The following is a 23,626-nucleotide window of genomic DNA, read 5'->3' as shown; positions in this document are numbered from 1 at the left end:
CATCTCAGTGACCCAGAGGAGGGCAGACATTCAACTGGGATAACCCCTTCTTAATATTCTCCTCAGAAAATCTGGTTTACTTGCATGCAACCTTAGATAAATATAAGTCCCCACTGACTTGAGCATATAAGAGTTCTCCTTTCATTTGACATATCTGATCTTGCACCAAATGGTTTCCATTAATGCTAGGCAGAAGTTCTTATGGGCCAGTCTTGTCAATAAACAGGTGATGAATGCCTTGGTGGTAGAATGTCAGTACTCCTCTCCTCCAACCTGAGTGCTGATATATAAAATACCAGGGTGGTGCTGTGCTGGAGATATAGCTCAGTGGTGGAGTACTTGATAACATGTATAAGGCCCTGGGTTCCATCCCCAGCAATGACATTATATCCCTTGTTTAAAATCCAGGCATCCTTAAAGGAAAAAAGTCACATTTGATTACCTCAACTTAACTCAGAAAGCAAATATGTGTGTCTATTTCTAAAAGTAGCAATGGGAGATACACAGGAGAGCAAGATGCAAGAAGGTACTGGGAACTGGGGGTAAGAGGTTTCCATCAAGGGAAAAGGGTAGCCCTCAAAATGTGGTCTATGAGAACCAAAAGGCAAACTGCTGCTTCACAGCCCTGCACTTTGCAGTGTTAATTTCTGAGGTAGTTCTTGGTCAGTTTTGTGGCCAAGGTAGTACGAGGTCTAATAGGTACGAGTTCACATTATGCTCCTTCTCAGGTAGTATTGTGTCAATCTCTCAGCAGAAGCCAACATGAAATGTTGACAATGTCTGAGCATTTATGACATTTTTTAGAATCCTCAACTATAAATGGGAATGAAATGTAAAGGTCATCTAACTCAGACTCTCATGACTAACCACTTCTTCATTAATTAGCAGAGGTGAATAGGAAAGATAGTCTAGAGTATCCTATCCTAAGTGTCCTATTCTGGGTATTGATCCTTCCTGTCACATGAAATCCACTTATTCTTCCTCAGGGTCCCCACAATGTCTTGTGCCTATGCATCTCTTTCACCTTGCCCTCTGGACCCTCCTCCCCCCATACATACACTTAATTGTGATCTCCTTCAGTGTTATACCAGTGGCTCACTTGCTTTTGTGTTATAGTATCTAGCATAGTACAATCAATGGCTCAAAAATAACTCTTAACAACAATCAGTGGCTTGATTAAATAGGTAGTTCAGAGCCCAAGAGGGCTGATAGGAGCTATATTTGCAGACCCCAACCCAAGCATCACAAAATAGGTGACTGAGCTAGGAAAGTCTTAGAACTGAGAGACCAACTAATTGAACAGTACAATGAATTATATAAACCCAGAATCCTTCAAACCATGGTAGCACTGGGCTAAGCCCTGCTGGAACTCAAAATTTGCATGTATGGTTCTCAGTCTTGAAGGAATACAACATCCAATTAACCTGTAAAGCTATAAAAGGATTGCAAAACAATTTTAAATGGCAATATGAGCTGCCAAAAGCCTCTCTAAACAAGGCAGGGTGTTAATAAATCACAAGAGATGTCATAGGAAATAAATGATTAAGTAAGTATTAAATAAGTGGTTAGATAATAAATGCTTAGGGGGCACAAAGTCATCAAGAAATACATCAGATTGTAAGTGGGGCTAAATGAAGAGCTTGACGGATGGGGTTCAGGATGTGAAAAAGAAGGAAGAGTGATTCCCGGCAGGGGGAATCACAGAGGGGGCACAGAGGTGAGGACATACACAAGGTGGTTCTCAGAGCAGTGCAAGCTGACATTAAATTAAGTGCCATTCATACCAAAAATGTAATTTTCCAGTAGAATGAAGCTTCAGACACTTTAACAATGACTTTCTTCCAGGGCTCTTTGAAGCAGAGACAACTCAACAGATTCTATTAAGATTCTGCCAGTACCTTTAGAATTTGGTTGTTTTTGTTTTGGCCTAGAAAAATTGTTGAATATAAAGTAAATGAACTGGTCTCTTTCAACACTATCCCAAAAAGAATATAGCTTTAGTTTAGTTTTTTTTTTTAATTAAAGCGTATTTGGGAACAACCTTGTTTGGGGTTCTCAGTGTCTTGGATAAGGGCTTGAATTTTTGTTCCTACAAAGCTGGGTAGTATGGCCCTCCATTACACTGTACTACAGAGGCACTGAGAAATGTCCAGAATCCCTTTATACCCAGAATAAATTGAACAAACACTTATTATTGAAAGTACTAGAAATTGTATTGCCCATGTTTGGTGCCAGGGATCAAACCCAGGGCCTTCTGCGTGCAAAAATATACTCTCTATCACTGAACTACATCCCCATCCACAAATTGTATTCTTGAAATGATATTTTAATGCTTTCTTTCTTATCTTATTTTTAAATTCATATATTTTTTCCCCAGATTTCTTCTTAGCAAGTTCAGATCAGCAACCAGAGGAGAAATCATAACTCCAAAACTTGAAACTGGGAGGAGCTACAGCTTGGACTTAGATAGCCAAAATTTTCGCAGTTTAAAGGCAGGCCCTGGTTCAGACAGGTAAGAAACATGCAGATTGGACAATGGGACAGCTTGAGGATTATGTTGATAAATCCCCATCTAACAGGGCTTCTAGGTATCTGTAAAGTATTGCCACTTGGAGAACTAATATGTAATACAAAAAGGCAGGAGGATATTTTTTAGTTGAATTGAAAAGCACTTGCCTACCTTCTGGATTTACAGCTGTTGGAATCATCCATGTTGCCTGCAGGGATAAAAATTTATGTTTGGGGACTCGGGGCTGTAATTCAAATAAGAATGTACAGGTCAAATACATTCTTTCATTGATTTCTTCATCTTTTTCTGTTTAAATTTCTGTAAAGGAAAACTCTAAATGTTCTATCCATCCCTTGCAGCTGTCAAAAATATTAATAATTGCATCACTTGAGTCACCACAGAATTTTCCATAAATTCCATTTCCTTTTAGTTCCACCTCCTGTAACTGATTCTCAGAAGGGCCAAATAAGAATCTCCTGTGCACAGAATTATCACTTGTCAGGAAAAGTAAAGAGAAGAAGGAGGAATAGCCAAGAGCATAGCCACTTCTAATCAGATTTGATTTTCTTTATCCTGTTGGGGCATAAGTCAAGACTTATTTTCATGATTAGTGTGTTATTGAAGCTACAGATGAGAAAAAGATCTATCCTTACACTTCATTGGTTTGTCCAAATGTTAACTCCCTTTTGTTTGCTTGGGGCAGCCTGTGGTATTTCTGCAACCTAGGCAGTAATTCTGCTAAGCTTTCTTTTCTTTTTCTTTACTCCCAAAGTTCTGCAAGCAGAATCACATTCTCACTCTAATCTAATTTGTGTGTGTGAGTGTGTGTGAGAGTGTGTGTGTGTGTGTGTGTGTGTGTGTGTGTGAGAATCAAACCCAGGGCCTCCCACACTATAATCCATTTTAGAATGTCAACCAGAACATTTCCCCAGAGGGAACACTCTTTTGACTATTGGACTTTTTTCCCCATGGTGACTCCCCATACTTGCTTCTTTTTTCTGTATGTCGTTCCTACAAGGAATTGTCACTTTATGTAAAACTGTACAAAAATTATAAAGAAATAAAACTAAATCCATTATTATCCAATATCATAGGATCATCACTGTGCTCAGTATTTTCCAAAATTTCAAGAATGCTGATAAAACATTGTACGCCATGGTTGTCTATCCTTGAAATAGTTTTGTTTGGCTTCCTTTCCATGCTATATCCCACAAAAACTTTCTATAAAAATCTCATTTTTATTTTTGCTTGCTGGACTCCTGACTCTAAAAAAATGAAGCTTGGTTATTGTTGTTCTTGCTTAGCCTCCTGGGGATTCTGTGGTTGAGACATCTTGGCTTATACTTCAGGCAAACATTTTAGAGGGACAAAATATAAAAGAGGAAAAACAGAATTCTTGTTTAAAAAAAGACTCCCAGTCTATCATGCAAAATAAGATCATGCCATTTTCAGTTATTTGTCTTACAATTACTCAACAAGAATGAGGGGCATGCTCTGCAGTGCTTATATTGCTATTCCAGAATCTATCTGCCTGGGTTTTCTCCCTGTATCTTATCTGCTGCTAGGCACAAATAACCTGAAACCTGTAAAGTCATATGAACATGTTTCACTAATGTTGGTGTTTTGGCATTAGGGATTTCTTTTTCAAAATTTATTATTAGCATGTAATAGTTGTGTGAGGGGATACGTTTTGTTATTTACATATGTGATTTCAATATCTTAGATTCATCCCCTCTATTATCCTCCCTTTTTCTCTCTCCCCCCTTCTTAGAACAATTTCATCAGGTTTTCATTATTTTATTTTAATATATGAATACAAAATGCATCCACCATATTCCCCCTCATTCACCCTTTCCTAAGCCCTTCCCTTTCCCACCGGACAGGACCTGCAACAGAGATTTCTTGATTTTACTGTAAACTGGAAAAAAGATCCTAAGTAGAGTTTATCTTTCAAATTGTGAATATCTGAAATAGTTTACAGATAATCAGAACATAGTATTCAGGTTTAGCGTGTCAAGAACAATGTTTTCCCATTAAGAAAGCGAACTTTTTGAAAAAAGAAAGAATAAAGATGCTCAGGAGATGAGTAGAGCAAAATGTCCTTTTCCTGGAACATGTATTTATCACAGTGAATGACTCGTTAATGGACTGCCACAGTTAGATGCGTTCCATTATCCCCAAATGATTCCTTAGCAAATTTGGGCAGGAAGCGCCTATCTCTTCTTAACTCCCATCAATCTAAAGAGATTGTGAGATCAACATCTCTTTGGTCTATTACCTGATCTAGCTTAGCTATTACTCTCCTTTCTCCTCTGCAATACATATTTCTTCATGGTTCATTGGTCTTTTCCTGGAGCAGCTGGGCTGAGGCATATCTTTTTAAAACTCACATCATATCAGAGTGGAAATGTCTAATTGATTTTATCTCTTTTCAGAAGCTTTAAAGCAGGGTTAGGGAAGGCCTAGCAGCCTGTCAGAAGAGCATGACAAATGACTATTCACTGGTTGCTAGGGACTGGACATATGAGACACAGGAGAGTTTTTAAAAGTTTACAAATGTAAACTGTGGTTAATAAGCAGAATGCTATTGAAGGGAGTAATTCCAAATTCCTTCTAAGTTGTGCTGAGTAGTTGCTGTGCTATTATTTGTGAGTTCTCTGTATTAAGTCATGCTGTCCCAGAAACAGACCCTCAGACAAGGATTCATGAGCAAGTCATTGATTAACCAAGTGATTCCAAGAGAAATGACTGAGGGAGTAGAAAAAGAAAGAGCAGAGAAGGGGAAGAAGCTGAGTAATGGTGCTATGTCAGGTCAGGTCTAAGTCTGAGGGTCCAACATGATCACACAGGAGACTCTGAATCATGAACTATGTCTCTGAGCTTTGTCCACTTGGAGGACCTGGGCCATTGCTCTCTATTACCAGACAGACATTGACTATGGATGCTCTCAGGTAGGGTTTCCATAGTACACAAATAAAGATACAATATATCTAGGTACTTTTGAATTTGAAGTAGGCAACTATTTTACTATAACTATGTCCCATACAATATTTGGGACATCCTAATTCTTAAAAATTATTGATTACTTATATGAAATTCATATTTATCTGGGATTTCTGTGTTTTATCTAACTACTCTACCCTGTGGGTGAGGGAGAGACAAACTCCAAGGGTCTTCTAGGCCTTCAGTTCCAGAGCCAAAGGACAAATCTCTGAAGGTAGTAAGGGCAAACCATAAGCAGAAATGCCCTTAGAAGCTAGGAAGAGCCAGGCAGAACTAATAACAGGATGTGAAGGGGATTTCAGTGGGATCCAATGCCCTCTAAAAGATACAAGAGAAAAGTGGAACTTTGAACCTGAAATTTGCTCTAATCAGCAAAAATAGATGAAGGATGAAGCTGTGTTTCTAGGCAGCATTTCTGTCATGTCATTGGTGAGCATGGGAAGCATTTCACCATTGAATCTTGTCTACTCTCATACTCACCTAAGTTCTCATTCTTCTTCCTTCCACCTCTGCCCCATACACATACACTGGCTTTATCTATTTACTCTTAATTGCCCTCCATGAGGCCTGCAACTGATTGGTACAGCCTTTGTGAACCTCCACAAGCTGCTTTGCTTGGCTCTTATCCAAATGCAGAGACCACACCATTTAAGTCAGCCCTTAGCTAGTTCTCATCTTCATTCCAAGCACGGCTCTTCTCTCTGTCATTCTCTCTGGAAATGTGGCATTTTGGGTACCTTATTGACTAAAAAATCAGTCTTTCCTCATATATATTACCTGGGGAAAGTGAGTTTGTTGGACTCATTTTACATTAAATAATAACATCTGTTTTTCATCAGAAGTAAATTTATTTTCCTGTTCTAGATGTAAAATAAGCAACACATTTCTATTCCCAAATATCATAAATTTCTCTCTGACTCATTTCTACATCATATGTGTTATGTGAGGTACCTCAGCTATATCTCAGGGTAGCTGAGATGTAAGATAGTCCTTCTTCTGCCAATAAGGGAGTACTACAAATACATGACTTGTTCACCTGTACATTTTGTTTACACCAACATTTCAACATACAATTCTGCTGACATGATTAACCAAGTACTAGATATCAAATGGTAAATGTTCAAGCTCTTCGACATTGATACTGTTCCAGCCATTCATGAACTTCCAATTTAATAGAGAAGACTGAGATAATCAAACAAATAATTTCAAGACAATATGGTAATATGATGTTCTGTGTGATATGGGAAAGCCAAAGACGAACCAATTTTCCTACTAGAAGATTCAAATAAGCTTTATAGCAACGATCCTTAAACAAATGTTAAGGAAATGAGAAGGACTTGGGGAGGTGAAAAAAGATAGGAAGAGAATTCTAAGTAAAGGAAATAAAAAGTATAAAGGAAAAGGGGCATGAAACCACATTGTGTGTTCTGAAACAATCTGTTCAGGGTCTTGAAAGTGTAAAAATTTAAGTGTTGCATACAGGAGATGAGATGGAAAGGTAAGTTTACTGGGATGTGAATTGCTTTGGATACCCTGACAACATTCTTCTAAAGGCACCATAACATCCCAGACAGAACAAGACTTTAGCAAATCTGAACTACTAAGTGCAGAATAAGTACTTATTCCATTTAGTTACTGAAAGTTAAGTTCTTGTAAACACTTGCTTTCCTTTCCATCCATAAGGGAAGGCACTTGACATTCTTCTTTCCCTTGATTTCTAGTTGACTCCAGATTTTTCATGCTGGACTTTCTCCTCCAACTGGCTTCTGGTTATCATTTAGAAATAAGACATTGGCTCAGGATTTTATTGTGATGCTAAAAGATCAAAATATTATTAGATTTCAAGTACTACCTGTTCTTAGCATCTCTTTTTTCATACCTAGCTAGAGCCCTTTCCTCATTTCTACTGTCTTCTCCATTTTAAAGGAAACAGATCTATTAGAGAAACACTAAACATATAGAAACCACCAAACAAATCACCTTTTGTTTTATTAAATCAAATTAAAAATGCTAATTCTTTAAACACAATTTCACTGAGCACCCACAATGTTATTCTGCCTCTGTCCTCTCTCCAAAAAAGGAAAAGGAAGGAAGATCTGTGTAATTAAGCTATAGAAGGCCAGCAGCTTCAGGGACAATGGGAGCTAGGGAAGTTTTTTTTTTAATATATATAAATTTCCACATCTTCTCATCTCTCTCTACTTCCCTAAAAAGAGTACGTGAATGTAAAAGGGGGACTATCAGGGATGTGGAAGGGGAAAAAAGCAAAGGACAGAATAAGGAAGGGTAACTAGAGGATGTGAATATGATCAAAGTACATTATGGCATGTATGGAAATGTCATAATGAAACCCGTTACTTTGTACAATTAATATGCACTGATTAAAAAAAAGAATTCCTATGATGATTCAGCTAGGCTAAAGTATAACACACACAGAGAAACCTAAGACATAAGCATGACAGACACACACATGCACCCAATATGTGAAATTCATTCCTTTGGGATGTGTTGGCCTCTCCAAAGAGATTGGTTTTTAATTCATGACACACTTATCTGTGTGTATATGTGCCTGTGTACATGGGCGCACATCCAGAGACTGACGAACCTTTTCTGTGAAGGTGCAGCTAGTTAATATTTTTTGGTTTTGTGAGCCATATGGCCTCTGTCTCAAGTCTTCAAAATTCTCCTATTGGAGCATGAAAGCAGTATAGACGATACATAAAGGAATGAGCATTCTAATAAAAATTTTACTTATAGTCATTGAAATTTGAATTTCATATAATGTTTATGTGTCTCAAAATGTTCTTCTTTTGATTTTTTCAATCATTAAAAAATGTGAAAGCCACTCTTAGCTCACTGACTATATAAAACATCTGGTGGGCCCAATTCAGTCCACAACCTGTAGTTTGCTGACCCTAGTACAATATGTTCACTCACTAATACAGAAAGTGTCTTTCCATTCATCAAAGACTGAGCTGTGAGGACAGCTCAGCTATCTTCATGTGAGCATTGTGTTAAAAAAAAACATGGTGGTATAAAGCTAGGGGTCAGTACAGGTGGACATATGTCTGACATCAGTGAACTTGTATCACAGTTTAGCTCAATGTTTTCCAGCCTTGGCTGCATATTGAAATCACCTGGGAGTTTTAAAATATGTCTATGCCTGGATCCCATGCCCACAGTCCACTGTGATGTGTCTAGGGGATGATCTGAACATGGAGACCATCCATAGGCTTTTCTAATGTGCAGCCAAGGGTAAGGACCACTAGACTGGAAGATAAAGATACATTCACCTTTTTTCCCTTTTCTTTCTCATCTTTGCTATCTCTTTTTTTATTGTTTTGCTGGGTAGGGGTACATTGTGGCATTTACAGAGGTTCTTACAATACATCAAATATATCATACTTGAATTCACCCCAGCCACCATTTTCCTAATCACCCCCCATTCCTAGAATAGTTTCAACAGGTATCATTTTTCTCTTTACATACACGTGTACACAGTATTTGGCACCATATTCACCCTCCTTCACCATTTCCTTACCTTCTCCCCACTCCCACTGATACCAACCCCCCCAGGCACAACCTGTTTTGCCCTCCAATTTTGTAAAAGAAAAAAATGACATTTTTGCCTGTTTAAGATCACTTTGCTGTCTCTTTCTTATTTAGCAGCTCATTTCACTTTCTAATTATAACCTTCCTTGCCCATCTTTCCTAATACTCATTTTAGATTTGAAATAACTAAGTTAGGAAAGCTCATATACCACAGAAGGAATATTCTGCACTGTCTCTGTGTTGTGCTATGCGCTAGCCCCTTGCTCCCTTGATTGTTAGCATCTCTCATGTTAATTTTGCCTTCTGAGAGGACTCATTTAACCATGCAGCAGAGGCTCAACATTGCAGCCACTCTGGAAAGGTTGGATCCTGGGATATGATATCCTGGCTATGACTCCAGGGAGATCATTAGCCCACTATGTAAACCAGAAAGACAACTCATTAAGTTACAGGCTTTGACCCCTATCCTTGGGTCCTCTATCCAGAAATGAATTCATCTGGGAAGACATCATCAAGATTTGGGTCAGCATGGAATTAGACGTAACAAAATAAAAGGCTTTTAAAAGTATATTTCATAAGCTAAAGTAAATAAAATACATATTTACCAAGTTTTGTCTAACCTAGAAAATGTGTCTTTCAGTAACCCAAAATAACCCAGACGATGTCATACCCCCACACTTGGACCCTGTTAAAATGAGATTAATGTATCTCCTTCTTGCCAGTTTTCCATTAACCACATTTTAGCTTGAAGGTTTGTTGGCACTGATTTCCAATACTTCTTATTTAAATCACAGCAACATGATATCTGAACCAAAATAGCCCTTTTTAAATTGCTCTTAAACATCTCTACATGGGAAAACTTTTTGTTTAAGCTTCCTATTTAAGTGGCAAAGGTTCACGTAGCTTATGTCATATCTTATATAGCATCTAAAAGGATTGGCACCCAAATATTTAGGATGCTCTTCCTTGGTAGACTAAACGTTTTCTTAGTCTAACCAACTGAAAGGAAATATTTCTGAGAAGTTCACAGTAAATGTCAGGGACAAATGTGAAAGTACATGTCATATTTGAGATAATGCTGCTGGCTATAATAATTTCCAGTAGCTGACTTATGATCACAAGAATTTTTTCCTTATTAAAGTATAGCCTCTTGAATGTCATCACCACAATTAATCAACTTCTGCCAGAACTTCTATATAAGTAGGACTTTTGGTTTCAGCAAGGGTAACTTTGTCAAAACCACCTGGATCTGGGAGGATCTTCAACACAGACATAAGCAGAAATGTTCACATGAATCCCTTTGATTATGAATTCTTGACTCCTTTCTTCAAGATTCACTCCCAGCCTTTTTTTTTTTTTTTTGAGGAAATTTTTTTTGCCTGAAACAGTGAAGACAGAGATTTTTGTAGTTCTGAGAGTAGAGAACCTATGGTCACGGCACAGCATCACTGGACAGGCCTCTAAGTTCCTCCTAAGTAGGATGTCTGAAATGAATAGAAACACTTGGGAAAGTGTGACTATGGTAAACTACCCAACCACTGTGGAGACAGAGGCAGGAGGATCACAAGTTCTAGGCCAGCCTGGGCAACACAGTGAGACTCCATCTCAGAAAGAAAAAGTTAACTGTTGTAAATGTTGAAATGTAGCATCTGAGATTTGAGGGGTCAGGAAAATCACCTAGAAACTTAGAATTCCAAATTATACCAATCTATTTAATCAGAAAGCTTTATTCTCTTGTCAGAATCAACAGACACAGTCATAAACTCCTTCAGAGTTGAGTTCATAGCACCATAATTAGGGGTGTCATCTCCAGAAAGAGGAGGCCAGAGATCTTACAAGGATGCTGCCCAGAAATTTTCCAAAATTTTCTCATTTGAATCCCAAGAAACTAGCTCCCAGCTCTCTAATCCTTTTCTTATCTTTCTCTTGATAGTTCATTCTGTTAATGAAGAACTCTCCTGGTTGGAATGAATTGATCTTAGTGAAATGATGAGTAGGCAGAAGGAGAAACTAAAATGGGCCCAGGCTTTGGGTGGATAGACAATACTGTTTTGATCCTAACTTTGTCATGTACTGACTGTGTGAGAGCATGGTAGCATAGTGATGTATGTGTGTATACATACACACATAAGCATACACGTATGAGATCATTATTTCAGATTTCTCTTTCCTTCTCTCTTCTTCTATCCCCTCCTTTCCTCTCCCTCTCCCTCTCTGTCTATTTCCTTTTCTTTTTCTTTTTTTTGAAGACAGAGACTTGCTGTATTGCCCAGGCTGGCCTTAAACCCACCATCCTCCTGCTCAGCCTCACAAGTGCTGGGATTACAGGTGTGTACCACCACACCTGGTTCATTATTTAACCCCTCTAAAACTCAGTTGCTTCATCACTAAAATAGAAATATTAATTTTTTTACAGGGACACTGGGTGGATTCAAAGTGACCACCATCTAAAAAACACTCAATAAATGCCACTGCCATTTACATGATTATTGAAGCTGATAGTGGCTGGTAATGTCAACCAGAGAATATTTGACTTTGGTGTCTTCTCTGGTGCACAGCCTTGAAAAATCTTAAAATTTTGGTTGACTGCTCTGATGGTCATTGCGTGTTCTTTCTTCTTCCAGGTTTATCTTCTGGTAATGATAGGTGCAGTTTCAGAGATTAAAAAAAAAACCTTCCTTTATTCCATTTAGTTTTGCATCTGATTGGCTCATCTGTAAGCCCTAATCACTATTAAACATTGTTGGTGTGCTTTATCAATCATATGCTTACTAACATAGCTTATGAAAATGGTAATTGAGAGAGTGAAACATAAAGGCTTCTATTTTGCTACCTAGCATATTTTGCACTCGTTGGGGTAGGGAATAAACCAGGAACAAACACTTCTTTTAAATTCTGATTTGTCAAAACATTACTTTTACTTCATGAAGCTCCATTTAATGGGAAAATTGTGATCACCTCGAAGGTAGGAATTGCTTTTGCTTTTATTGTTATTGGATGGAATCAAATGATTTTAGCAAACAGGAAAGTGATTCAAGTCCATTTACCAAATGTCATTATTTTCATAGCATATTTATTACACATGCACCATGAATCAGACACTAAAACAGGAAATAAATGAAATATAATTTCCAATATTTGATTAAACGTGTCCTGAGTGACTTCTTCTTACCAAGTAGGATGTTAGAGATATGGTCAATACAGTATGGGGTCTGTTCTGAAGGAGCTCACAGTCAGAAGAAGCACCAAGGTCCTCATATGTAGATTAATTAGGGCACCAAACAAGACATTCTATAATCAAGTACTAAGTAGTTTGGAAAAATTGAAGTGACTAGGAACTGAGTAGAGCAGCAGTTGACAAGACCTGTGCATGACAGGAAAGCCTCATGGAGAAGGCGGAACTTCATCTGGCCTTGAAGGATGGGGAAGATTTGCACAGACAAAGAGTAGCAAAGAGGGCTTATTAGGTGGAGGGAAAAGTGAGCAAAAGCCTTACAGGTGGAAGTGAATTTATGAATTGAAAGAACAGGAAGGAACATTGAATGGCTGGGAGAATGCTGATGATAACTGGGAAATAAAGTTGGAAAGGTAGGGTTAAACTCAATTCCAAAGACCATGGATCAGGCGAATGGTGTCAAACCTAGTGCACCCCTGAAGGTCTTCAAGGAGGGAGGTATGATAGTTACTGAGCAGTTCCAGTATGGTTCTTATAAACTTAGTATGGTTCACATATCCTCATCATTTTTCTATATTTCCCCTGCCTGTGTTTTTGGCTGCTGCTCTGCTTCCATAGTAAAGTCTGAATGAATGTGTTTTATCATTTAGAGGAAGCACCGGTTTGTCAGATCCCATTAACCCGGAGTCTGGACCTGGGACCCCAAAAAGCAACCGGAGTAATGGTGTAATCCCAGTCACTCGGAGGTCACCAGCCCCAAGTGCACGCAGTGTAACCTCCGTCAGCAGCAGAGTAAGTACACCCATGTAAAGAGACTTGACCTCATTACCAAGCTGGGTTTGAGCTCTCTGCATCCCAGAATGTGTTGCTTATGCTGTTTAATGGTAGAAGCTTCTTTATCAGGACCAAACCTCTTATATCCTTAGCCTTTGGCCAGAGACACCAAAGTGAAAAGGAAAGGGACAGACAAGGTTTAAAGGTGGCATTGTCTGATGGACACTTAAATGGCTATATAGTTGAAAGCAATGCAAAGGATTTGTAGTAGGTCCTAATTTTGAACCTCCATGTTACTTCTCAGAGAACATAGTCATACATTGACTACACTAATTTTTTCCAAGCTGAGTTGAATGTGAAAAGAAGAGCCCTGAAATATTTTTATAGTTTTCTTTTCTCTACATCCATTAAAATAGTCAACAAATAATGAAAGCTTAAATTGCATATTACATGAGAAATTATATTTAATATTGCTTTTCATTTTTAAGGGAGAAGATGAAAAAAGCATTTGGAGGAAATATTTTCTTTTATTAAATATTCTGTTGGAATTTGTTCTTGGAATGAATTAGCAACTACTAATCCTTTTTATAAATAGTCGATACATTTTTTATTAAAACTCAATACATTTTGCTAGTATCTATATTTAATAAATCTTTATATATGAACCACAATTCTTCGATTCACAGAATTGTTTTGATATCCTACTATATGACAGGCCATGATCGAGCAAAGACTTAAAGGAAGTGAAAGAATTAGCCATGCAGGTATCTGGGGCAAGGTATCCTCCAGTTAGCAGTGACATTCTTCAGGTACACTTAGGAAGCCTGCTCCACTTGCTTTTGGCTGGCCTCTACCTTGAATGGTCAGTGCCCTTGCTCAACCAGTTTTTAAAATATTTTTTGAATCTTCTGAACTGTGTAATTAAAACTGACAAAATCTTCCCAGAGACAAGGCCCTGGACACAGAGTTTGTCCTCACTGTGGAAGTTTTACCTAAACGGCACAAAAGAAAATCAGCAACAAATAATCTTTGACACTAAAACAGATTCCTTAGCTGTTTGTGTAATAGTCAAACTGAACACTGAATGACATTGGATTGCTGGTTCACAGTTGAATTTTGCATTCAAATTATCTTTAAAAAGGTGGAAGTCCTAGCTAAGTTTTTCAGTATTAATATGCTAATCATATCACAACACTTAGTGCCAGGGGTAGAGATTTCTGTAAGAAATTTACCAAAGGAAAAATAATTAGGAGAACAATTAAAAGATTTTTTTCAGTTTTGGAAGCCTATGGCCAATTGTCTTTTCCTGGTTCCACAAGCCAACCTTGAAAGGCAGAACTCTTTCTTTTTTTAAATCTCTATAGAAATTTTGCACTGGAGTAGAACTTTCTCTTATTTGGGCTCCTGAAATTTAGAATACTGTGGATTGCTTTTTAAACATGAAATGTACATGAACCAAAAGCCGCTTGATCTTTATAAGCAAAAACAACAAAACTGCACTAGGAACAAGAGCAAATACAGCTCTTTAAATCTCCATGATAGGGAGGGGGCGGAGTGGGTGGTAAGGGAGGGGGTGGGGGCAGGGGGGAGAAATGAACCAAGCCTTGTATGCACATATGAATAATAAAAGAAAAATGAAAAAAAAAATAAAAAATAAAAAAGGCAATTATCAATAAAAAATTTAAATAAATAAATAAATAAATCTCCATGATATATGGCTAGAAAGATTAATAAGACTGCCATTCAATCTAATGATTGTAACATTTGATGGTGTCCATGAATAATTAACAGATTTATGATATATAGGTGAGTTGAATTTTTATTTCCAAACTGCACTGTATTGGTATTGGGTGTTTATTATTTTGAGGTGGAAAAACTGAGAGATTTTATGATTTTATGAAGGTGAAATTAATCTAATACCTGGAACTTTCCAATCAAAATGACCAACAGTTGTATATCTTTGACTTCTGGTATTTTTTCATACCTGGAAAAGACCCTTGATTTATAAAATGGCATTGCTAAAATAGGTTCAAGTATAATTTACCTGCTTTTTACCAAAACCTGATAGCCTCAAATTTATCAACATCCACAGATGTTACTTTTAGAAGTGGACTGCCTCTTAAAGGTGACAGAAGCATAAAGTATGGACATCTAGAAGCTGATTAGGCACATCATAGGTATGACTTATAGGAATAGCATTCATGTCCATTCTTGGCATAAACTACTTAGAGCCGGTGTTTCAGACCATCATGAATGCCCATGAGAAAGAGCACTGAAGCACATCTTACTACTATCACTCAGTTCAACTATTGTTTTGAAGCTCCAAGATCAGACAAGACCAATAATAATAGTTGTTTGAGGGGTGTTGTTTATTTGTGTGTGTGTGTGTGTGTGTGTTTGTGGATCTGGAGATTGAACCCAGGGCCTCAAGGGTGCTAAACCAACACTCCCAATAGTTGAGTTCTTTAAATACCTTTTATCACAGGCTCTAGCTACTTGCTAACACTGAGAAGCAAGTGGCTTCAAAGGTTGAAAAAGAAAAGTGATCTCTGTCTATAGTCACACCACCCTGAACATGCCAATCTTGTGTGATCTTAGCAGTTAAGCAGGGTTGGGCCTGGCTCGAATTTAGGTGGGAAGAAAGTGATCTGCCTAACTTCATACCGTGAAGCAATGACGGTTAAAGTACTTAATACTGATTTTTTTTTTCTTTTTAAAGCTATAGGTGTCCCACTTAAAGATAGATATGACAAAGTGCTAACTGTGAAAGCCATTTTAGAAGGCAAAGTTCATTTTTATCAAGGCTCAATATTCCCTCAAGGAAAAATCACCAGAAGAAGTGACATCAACTCAAATAACATACTTGGGATTTTAAATAAAGACAGAAACACAAAACTAAGGCATGAGTAAAGGCAAAACTGCAGAATGAGCATTGACATTTTTTAGAGGAACATGTTAATTTAATTCTCCCCTCAACTTTGAACTAAGAAGAAAAACCTGTTCCTTTCACAAATCTCTTCTGAATAAAAGACTGTTTTAAAGTGTCAAGTATGGACGCACCACCTCTGAATAAATGCAATCCCTTGTTAAGGGACATGAACGTTACTGTTCCTATTGTGATTCTCCCATGTGAGGGAGTGAGCACTCGATTTCCATTTAGAGGAGAAGCAAATGGCATGACAAGGCCTGTTTTATATGATTTTGATAGTAAAAACAAAACTGCTGACAGGCTTTTTATACAAATGCCTACATGTTCCAGAACAATATTTTTAGAGATTTAATGTGGAGCCAAGGCATGGGTTTTGCCATACACTGATAGCACTGGTTTTTATTTTTGTATTGATTTGGCAGTACTGGGTTTTGAACTCAGGGCTTCATGCTTGCTAAGCAAGTGTTCTGCTTGAGCTAAGCCTCTAGCCCTTTTTGCTCTGGTTATTTTGGAGATGGGGTCTTGCTTTTGGCTCAAGTTAGCCAGGACTGCAATCATCCTATTTTAAGCTTTCTGCCATAGCTTCAATGATAGGCACACCACCACGCCCAGCTTTTTCTGTTGAGATGGAGTCTCGGGAACTTTTGCCCAGACTGGAACTGCGTTACTCCTTATCTCAGCCTCCTGCATAGCTAGGATGACAGGCATGCACCACCATACCTAGTTCTTGGTTGAGGTGGGGTCTTATGAACTATTTGCCCAGGCTGGCCTCAAATCATGATCCTCCCATCTCAGCCTGACCCACCTAGGATTATAGACATGAGCCATCAGCACCTGGCTTCATTTTCCTAATGTAGGTCAAGAACATGTCATGAGGGAGAAATGGTCTTGGCAAATTCCCATGTTCAAAAGCTGATAGAAATGTGCTAAGAAGAGAAATATGTGAGGGGTGGGAAATTCCTGTCATGGTTAAAACTTTAGTGAGAGAATAAAAATAAATTTTAAAGTATATGCATGTGAAGAGATGACTTAGGATATCTTTCTATGTACTTTAAGAAGTTGACGAATTAGCTGGACACAAAAGGTAACATTCTCATCAGAATAGACCAAGATGAAACACCAGTGGCACTGTTTGTAGAAACTAAGTGGATGCTTCTCTAAAATATTTTATTAGCATATTGTAGTTGTACTGGAGGGGTGCATTGTGACATTTGCATAAGTGCTTACATCAAATATTAATAATAGATTCATTTAAATACTTAGTTTAGATTGTACTTGTTAAGATAAAAGTCATATGTTAAATTTCATAAATATTTATGCTAAGCTTAGCAAACAGGTTCGGCTCAGTAGTCAGAAAAACACAAAGACAGTTGATGGTTATGTTCACATCTCTGGCAATCTAACAAGGAATGACATTAAAAATATTTACCAACTACTAAGGCAGCGCACTGAGCAATCAGAACAGGTGCTGCTGACTAAAGGCTGGGGCAGTATCCTGGAGCCCTTCCATGCTATTCATTAACCTGGATTGTGGGGAGACCCGTGGAAGAGCACGAGGAGCGAGGGGTAGGCTGAGAGTAGTGATGTTTCTCAACTGATAAAAAAGTATTTAAAAAATACTGTGCCTGGCGGAGTGATTCAAGTGGTAGAGCACCTGTCTAGCAAGCGTGAGGCTCTGAGTTCAAACACCAGTGCCACCAACTAATTAATTAAAATATGATGCTAGTGGGTAGCAGCTGACTATCAGTCCAGTGGCCAAATTAATCAAGTTTGTTCTCAAAACAAGGATTATCTCCCCAAGTGCCATTTGAGATGGTTAGGTGGTCAAATCACCTTTGTCAACAGAAATTCCCTGCAATGCAGTTGAGCGTGTTTACTGTACACAAACAATACCTATGTTGATCTGACTCTTGCATTCTAATTGCACTAAGCTGGTGTTTTTAAAGAGGAAAAGTGAGACAGAGGAACATTTTCTGTTGAATAAAAATAAGACAGCACAACTGTTTGTGAAGCACACTTGCTTCTGAAGGGAAGTGGGATATAGAGTTAGATAATGATTGAGGCCACAGCTTCTCAATTTCTCCTATTTCTTAGCATCTCTTTGTTTCAATGTTCTTTTCTGCTTCAGCATGTAAGAAGTAAGTTTTTGAAATGGAAAAGTTTTGGACATGAATATCTCTAACCTGTCCTCTGCTGTGATGTAGCTTGTTAATTTCAGGTTTCACATCCTAAAGTTCTAGGACATGTATCGCATGCTAATGACTGTATAATATTAATTGGTCTAATTAATGCTCAATATTAATGATACCCTAGATCACCTTTGAGAAAATTTGCAATTGCCAGCAAGGAACTTGGTCTTGCTTCATTAGAGGACTCTATTTGTGAAGAACTTTTGAAGAGTTATTGAAAACTGACCTAAACTAATTTATTCATTTGATCTTTGTCGTGCTCTTTTGATAAAACTTGCTAGTCTATGGCAATTAGTGGACTTAGATGTTATATACCTTCTGCTTCAGGTCTTATGTGTTGAGAAATAATGAAAGACTAAAAACATTCTACTGAAGCTGAATTGATTAATCCTAAGCAAGTAAGAGCAACATCTTTCTGGAGTGAGTTTATTAAAGTATCCCTGAATGTCTAAGGCATGGGCAAAAGGAGGGAATTGTATCCTGTAGGACATTCAAAAACACTTTTTAAGTGAAAGTGACAGCAAAGTTTATTAGGAAAGGAGTATACTTTGAATAGAAAGCAGGTTGTCTTGCAGGGGGAAATGACAATATTATAGTATAGACACTTTTCAGAGGTGAACGTGGATCATCTGAGAAAGAGAGGTCAAGAATGACCTGAAAAACATTTTTTGACTGTTTATGAAGTCTTTCATGTTTGATGATTGTCACACCATGATGCAATCTGCTTGGACATTTAACCTCAGCCTCGTTCTCAAAAACAGTTACTTTTTAATGTTAAAGCAAGCTTGGGTGATGCAGTAGTCCAACACCTATGGGCATGGGCAAAGTTAGGACAGTTTTCCTTAGTCATGTGATATAATGATAGGCATTTATCTGTAAGCAGACATGCACCCAAATCACCTTTTCCTGTAAACTGGGAAGTCCCTACTCTTATGAACATTGATAAGCATCAAGCATAAAAGTTTTGTTCTATCATAGAAGTAACCAACCATATTATGATCACCCAACCTTCTAGATGGAAAAGGTAGCAGGGTCTTCTGTTAAATGGAGGTAGAGGCAGTATAGGGTGTGGTTTCATCAGTTTTCCATTACCATACCAAATGAATGAGATAAATCAACTTAAAAAGATCAAAGGTTATTTTGGCGTATGGTTGAGTGGGCCATTCCTTTTTGGCCTATGGTGAGGCAGCATATCATGGTATGGAGTGCATGGTGGAGCAAGCTGCTTACCTCATTAGCTGGGAACAAAAGGTGAGAGAAAGAGATCTATTGGCGTCCCACAATCTCCTTTAAGGGCATGCCCTTCAATGACTGAAAACTTTCCACTTTGGAGGCTGCACCTCCAAAAAGATTTCCACCATCTTCCAATGGCACCAAGTTGAGGACCAACTCTCCAACATATGGGCCATTGATGGACATTGCAGATCCAAACCATAGCTGGGTGGTTGAGGAGAGTGGATGCTGAGATTGGGAGCAAACATAAGATCAAGTACAATTCTAAAGTCAAGTGCTACTCTAAGGGTGTGAAACTTGCCAGAGTCTTGAACATATTCATATAAGGTTAGGAATACCGTTACCATCTTTCTTAGTAACCATGTATTAGAGTACTACTTTCAAATGAAAATTTATTCAAATACCTTTTTGCTAAATAGCAAACTTCTTGGAATAAAATTTTAGATAGCAATTATTGATAGTAAGTTCTGGAGTTATATGAGCTTTTGATGAGGGTTCTTCAAATGGCAATTTATTTCTCCTAAAATGTAATACACATAAATGTGTTTGTACTGAAGTATATTTATATGGAAGGATTTTAAAGTTAATTAGTACAATTTTCATTTCCTCATTTTTACTCTGTGTGAAGGAACATGGTTTTGAAAGTTCCATGGGTTTGGCTGTCCTTGAAAGCACATCTGAGGAGCTCACAAGGAGTCACCGCAGAAATACTTCAGGCACGCCTTCCATAGCAGTGTCTGGGGCCTCCCTCTCCTCAGGTGGGTATTTACAACATGACTACTGAGTTGTAGACAATGCTGTAATCAGGAGGAGTTGACTGTTCTGTGTGATAGTAAGTGGAGGTTTTATGCCTAAAAAAATAATCATCTAATGAGTAGGCCTACTTCATAAGAAATTCAGGTGATCCCAAATGATGCCTGGGACCTCTTGCATTCATTTTAAATCCATTTATTGAGTGTATACCCTTACCAGGGATCATCAGCAAGTTTCAGAGCACTATCAGAATATTAATATAGAAATACCAGAAGTTCCAGGATAGATTTGATATGACAGATGCCTGCTCAGAATTCAAGGAAATGGTAGTACAATTGATATCATGACCACAAGTTCCCTATATGCAGACGAATACATCATTCCATGGTTTAAATGAGGAGTTATTTACAACTAACTTTAAGGTAACCTGTTCCATTTGTATGGCACATACACATATATCATTTTATTTTGTTATCACAGCAGTCCTGTGAATCATAAATAATATTATTTATGTTGCAATTTTATTAGCTATGAAAAAGAAAAGTCTTTAGAGAAATATATCCCATATGTAGAACTAAATTCATGATGAAATCCTCAGCATTAAAGTTTTACCTATTAGCTGGGTGCCAGTGGCTCACGTCTGTAATCCTAGCTACTTGGAAGGCTGAGATCAGGAGGATCATGGTTCAAGGCCAGCCCAGGAAAATAGTTCATGAGACCCCATCTCCAAAAAAATAACCAGAGCAAAATGGACTGGAGGTGTGGCTCAAGTGGTAGAGTACTAGCTTTGCAAGCGTGAAGCCCTGAATTCAAACCCCAGACCTTCCAAAAACAATTTAATGATGATACCTGCCTGTTACCTAATGATGATATCTGCGTCAAGCTTAAGGTTAGCTTCTGGGCTGTAAGTTTAAAAAGTTAGGAAGTCTCTTCTAGTCAGCCAGTTCCAAAATGTGGGGTGTGTGTGTGTGTGTGTGTGTGTGTGTGTACTGTGTGTGTGCATGCACATGCATGTGTGCACATGTGAGGTGCTGGGTGTGAGTTTTCTAAATGTCTGTGGTCAGTTTGCTCACAAATAATAAAGTGGTTCACCTGTTAGATCAAAAATTCCAAACTGGCCTAGAAGCCACCGCCATAAAATCTACTTCCAGTACTTCTCAACAGCTCTGATTTATTGAGCATATACTCTGTCAGACACTATGCTAAGCACTTTCTGCATTATTTCATTTACCATTTCCAAGTTAAGTATTTGCTAGCTCTCTCCAGTGTTTCTCATCTATAAACAACTATATCTGTCTCAACAGGGTTTTAGTATATAACTATTCTGTGGAAATAAACTCCCCTGACTTGGTAAGCTGTCTACAGAATCAGTGAGAAGTACATTATTCTTTAACTGGCATTTTTTAAACTGAAAGCACAATGTTCTATTTGTGAAAGAATGTTCTGGTGACTAAAGAAATAGAACTTCCTCACAACTTACCTATAGTCACTCTCTTTTGTGTGAAATGAACTTGCTGTGTATCATTTAAAAGTGGAAGTTTAGGAATAGTTGACTTGCATTTTATATCAAATATGACAGTGCTGTGAATTCTCTGAATGTTCAAGTTGAAAATGGTAAGTTTTGCTTTTTCCAAGCTTAAGTAAAGCAGAAGCCTAAAGCTTAAAGCTCAGCATTTTATGGTGCAGTCCAAGGCAGTTTCCAAAATGCTATAAAAATGGAAGCATGTTACCATAAGTAGCATGAAGTTACTGACTCTGGCTGTTGCTTCCATGACATTTTCTATACTCTATGCTTAAAAGAAATTGCAATAAAGATGAAATATTTAATAAGCTAATTGACATCTTTGTTTTTCTTTTTCTCCCTTGAGACCGGAGCCGATCTGACTTAGATTTGAGTGAGTCATTTACAGAAGACTTGGATGATACCACAAGCATAAGAAGCAGGTCTGTCCCTGGAGCTTTAGACACAGACTTGGTAAGTTGGATATGGAAGAGATCATGAGGAAAGAAGGACATGACCTTGCTCCAAGCAGTTCCACTTTTGGGTGATGATGAGTTGAGAGGAACATAAGGATAGTCACTATTTCTTGCTGGTGGTTTTCACAATCAACATACAAAAAAGCAAATAAAAGCGCTGGTAGAGTGGCTCAAGTGGTAGAGCACCTGCCTAGCAAGCATGAGGCCCTGAGTATAAACGTTAGCACTGCCAAAGAAAACAAAAAGCAAATAAAAGAATTACTTAGAAAAAGTAACAGGTTAACAGGTTAAAGAGAGAAGATCATTTCTAAGAAAATACCTGTCAGAAACAGACGCAGTGGTGTGCATCTATAGTTCCAGTTACTCAGGAGGCTGAGGCAGGAGGAACACTTGAACTCATGAATTCAAGACAAAATAGCCAGGCCGTGTCTCAAAAAAAAAAAAAAAAGTCAAGAATGGTGGTTCAGGCCTGTAATCCAAGCATGGGCTACATGGCAAGACTGAGAGAGAGAGAGAGAGAGAGAGAGAGAGAGAGAGAGAGAGAGAGAGAAATCTGCCATGTATTTTAAATCTTGGCTAAAGGCACATCAATCAACTCTGAACTTGAGAAAATAGAGATCTCAGAATTTTCTAAACCAAAGGTTACTAGACTTGCCTGATTATATATTTTGCATAAACATTTTTACATCTCAAGTTATCCCTAATAAGCTGCCTTCTTGAGAATAAATTATGTGAAAATTAATGTTTCAGTGTACTCATTTATAAAATGAGGAGGTTAAATTTGATAATTTTTAAGGTTCCTTCCCATGCTAATATTCTGATATTCTAATTCCTATAATTGCCATAATAAAATTTGAACTCCTTTGAGGAAAGATATAGCACAAATGTTAATTGACATTAAGAGTTTTTCCAACACAAGCCAGGGAACTTAGAGTTCTGGAACTAGCTATATTTACTACAGTATAAAAAGCTTGGAAGATACTTAAATGACTATCAGGAAAAAATAGATTGGCAAGGGGGTCAAATGTTCAAAGCTTACTTTTGCTTACATTTAAAGACCAGCTGCCAAAGTTATTAAACTATTCCTGATATTATGAAACTATGAAAATCTTCACGTTCCTAGTGTGAAGCCAGTATAACCTCAATATTCAAATTTGATTTTAAAAATTGTTTAAAAATAACACAAGTCAAATCAGTTTGTGAATATAAGTACATATAACTTGAAATATAATATCAGTTATATGATACTATATCATATATTATATCATTATATAATGAATCAATATTGATATATGACATTATATCATATAATATTATGTCATTATATAATGAATTAAAACATTATAATAAGAATAAGAAAAATTTATTTTAGATATGAAAGATATATGGAAGATAAATGTATATAAGAAACCTAGTAACATAATATAGGCATCAATGTATTAACAAAGAACATAAAACTAGCAAAAACTGCTGAAATCTTTTGACAAAATTTTACAGCCATACCTAATAAAACACTAACTACTTTAGGTCTC

General features: G+C 37.5%; 1 protein-coding gene across 7 annotated transcripts in view; it reads left to right on the top strand.

Annotated features, from left to right (window-relative positions):
* The window catches only part of Sytl5 (synaptotagmin like 5), a 232,405-nt gene that overhangs the window by 174,253 nt on the left and 34,526 nt on the right, over window positions 1-23,626 (top strand). For all 7 annotated transcript variants that reach the window (XM_074062217.1, XM_074062220.1, XM_074062222.1 and 4 more), the window contains 4 exons: window positions 2,378-2,512; window positions 12,890-13,031; window positions 19,993-20,122; window positions 21,986-22,092. In XM_074062217.1, coding sequence (XP_073918318.1) covers window positions 2,378-2,512; window positions 12,890-13,031; window positions 19,993-20,122; window positions 21,986-22,092 — 514 coding nt within the window. The remainder of the gene's footprint in view (window positions 1-2,377; window positions 2,513-12,889; window positions 13,032-19,992; window positions 20,123-21,985; window positions 22,093-23,626) is intronic.

Source organism: Castor canadensis, chromosome X (genome assembly GCF_047511655.1).
Source record: "Castor canadensis chromosome X, mCasCan1.hap1v2, whole genome shotgun sequence".
Classification (NCBI taxonomy): domain Eukaryota; kingdom Metazoa; phylum Chordata; class Mammalia; order Rodentia; family Castoridae; genus Castor; species Castor canadensis.
This window is presented reverse-complemented; position numbering and strand designations above follow the sequence as displayed.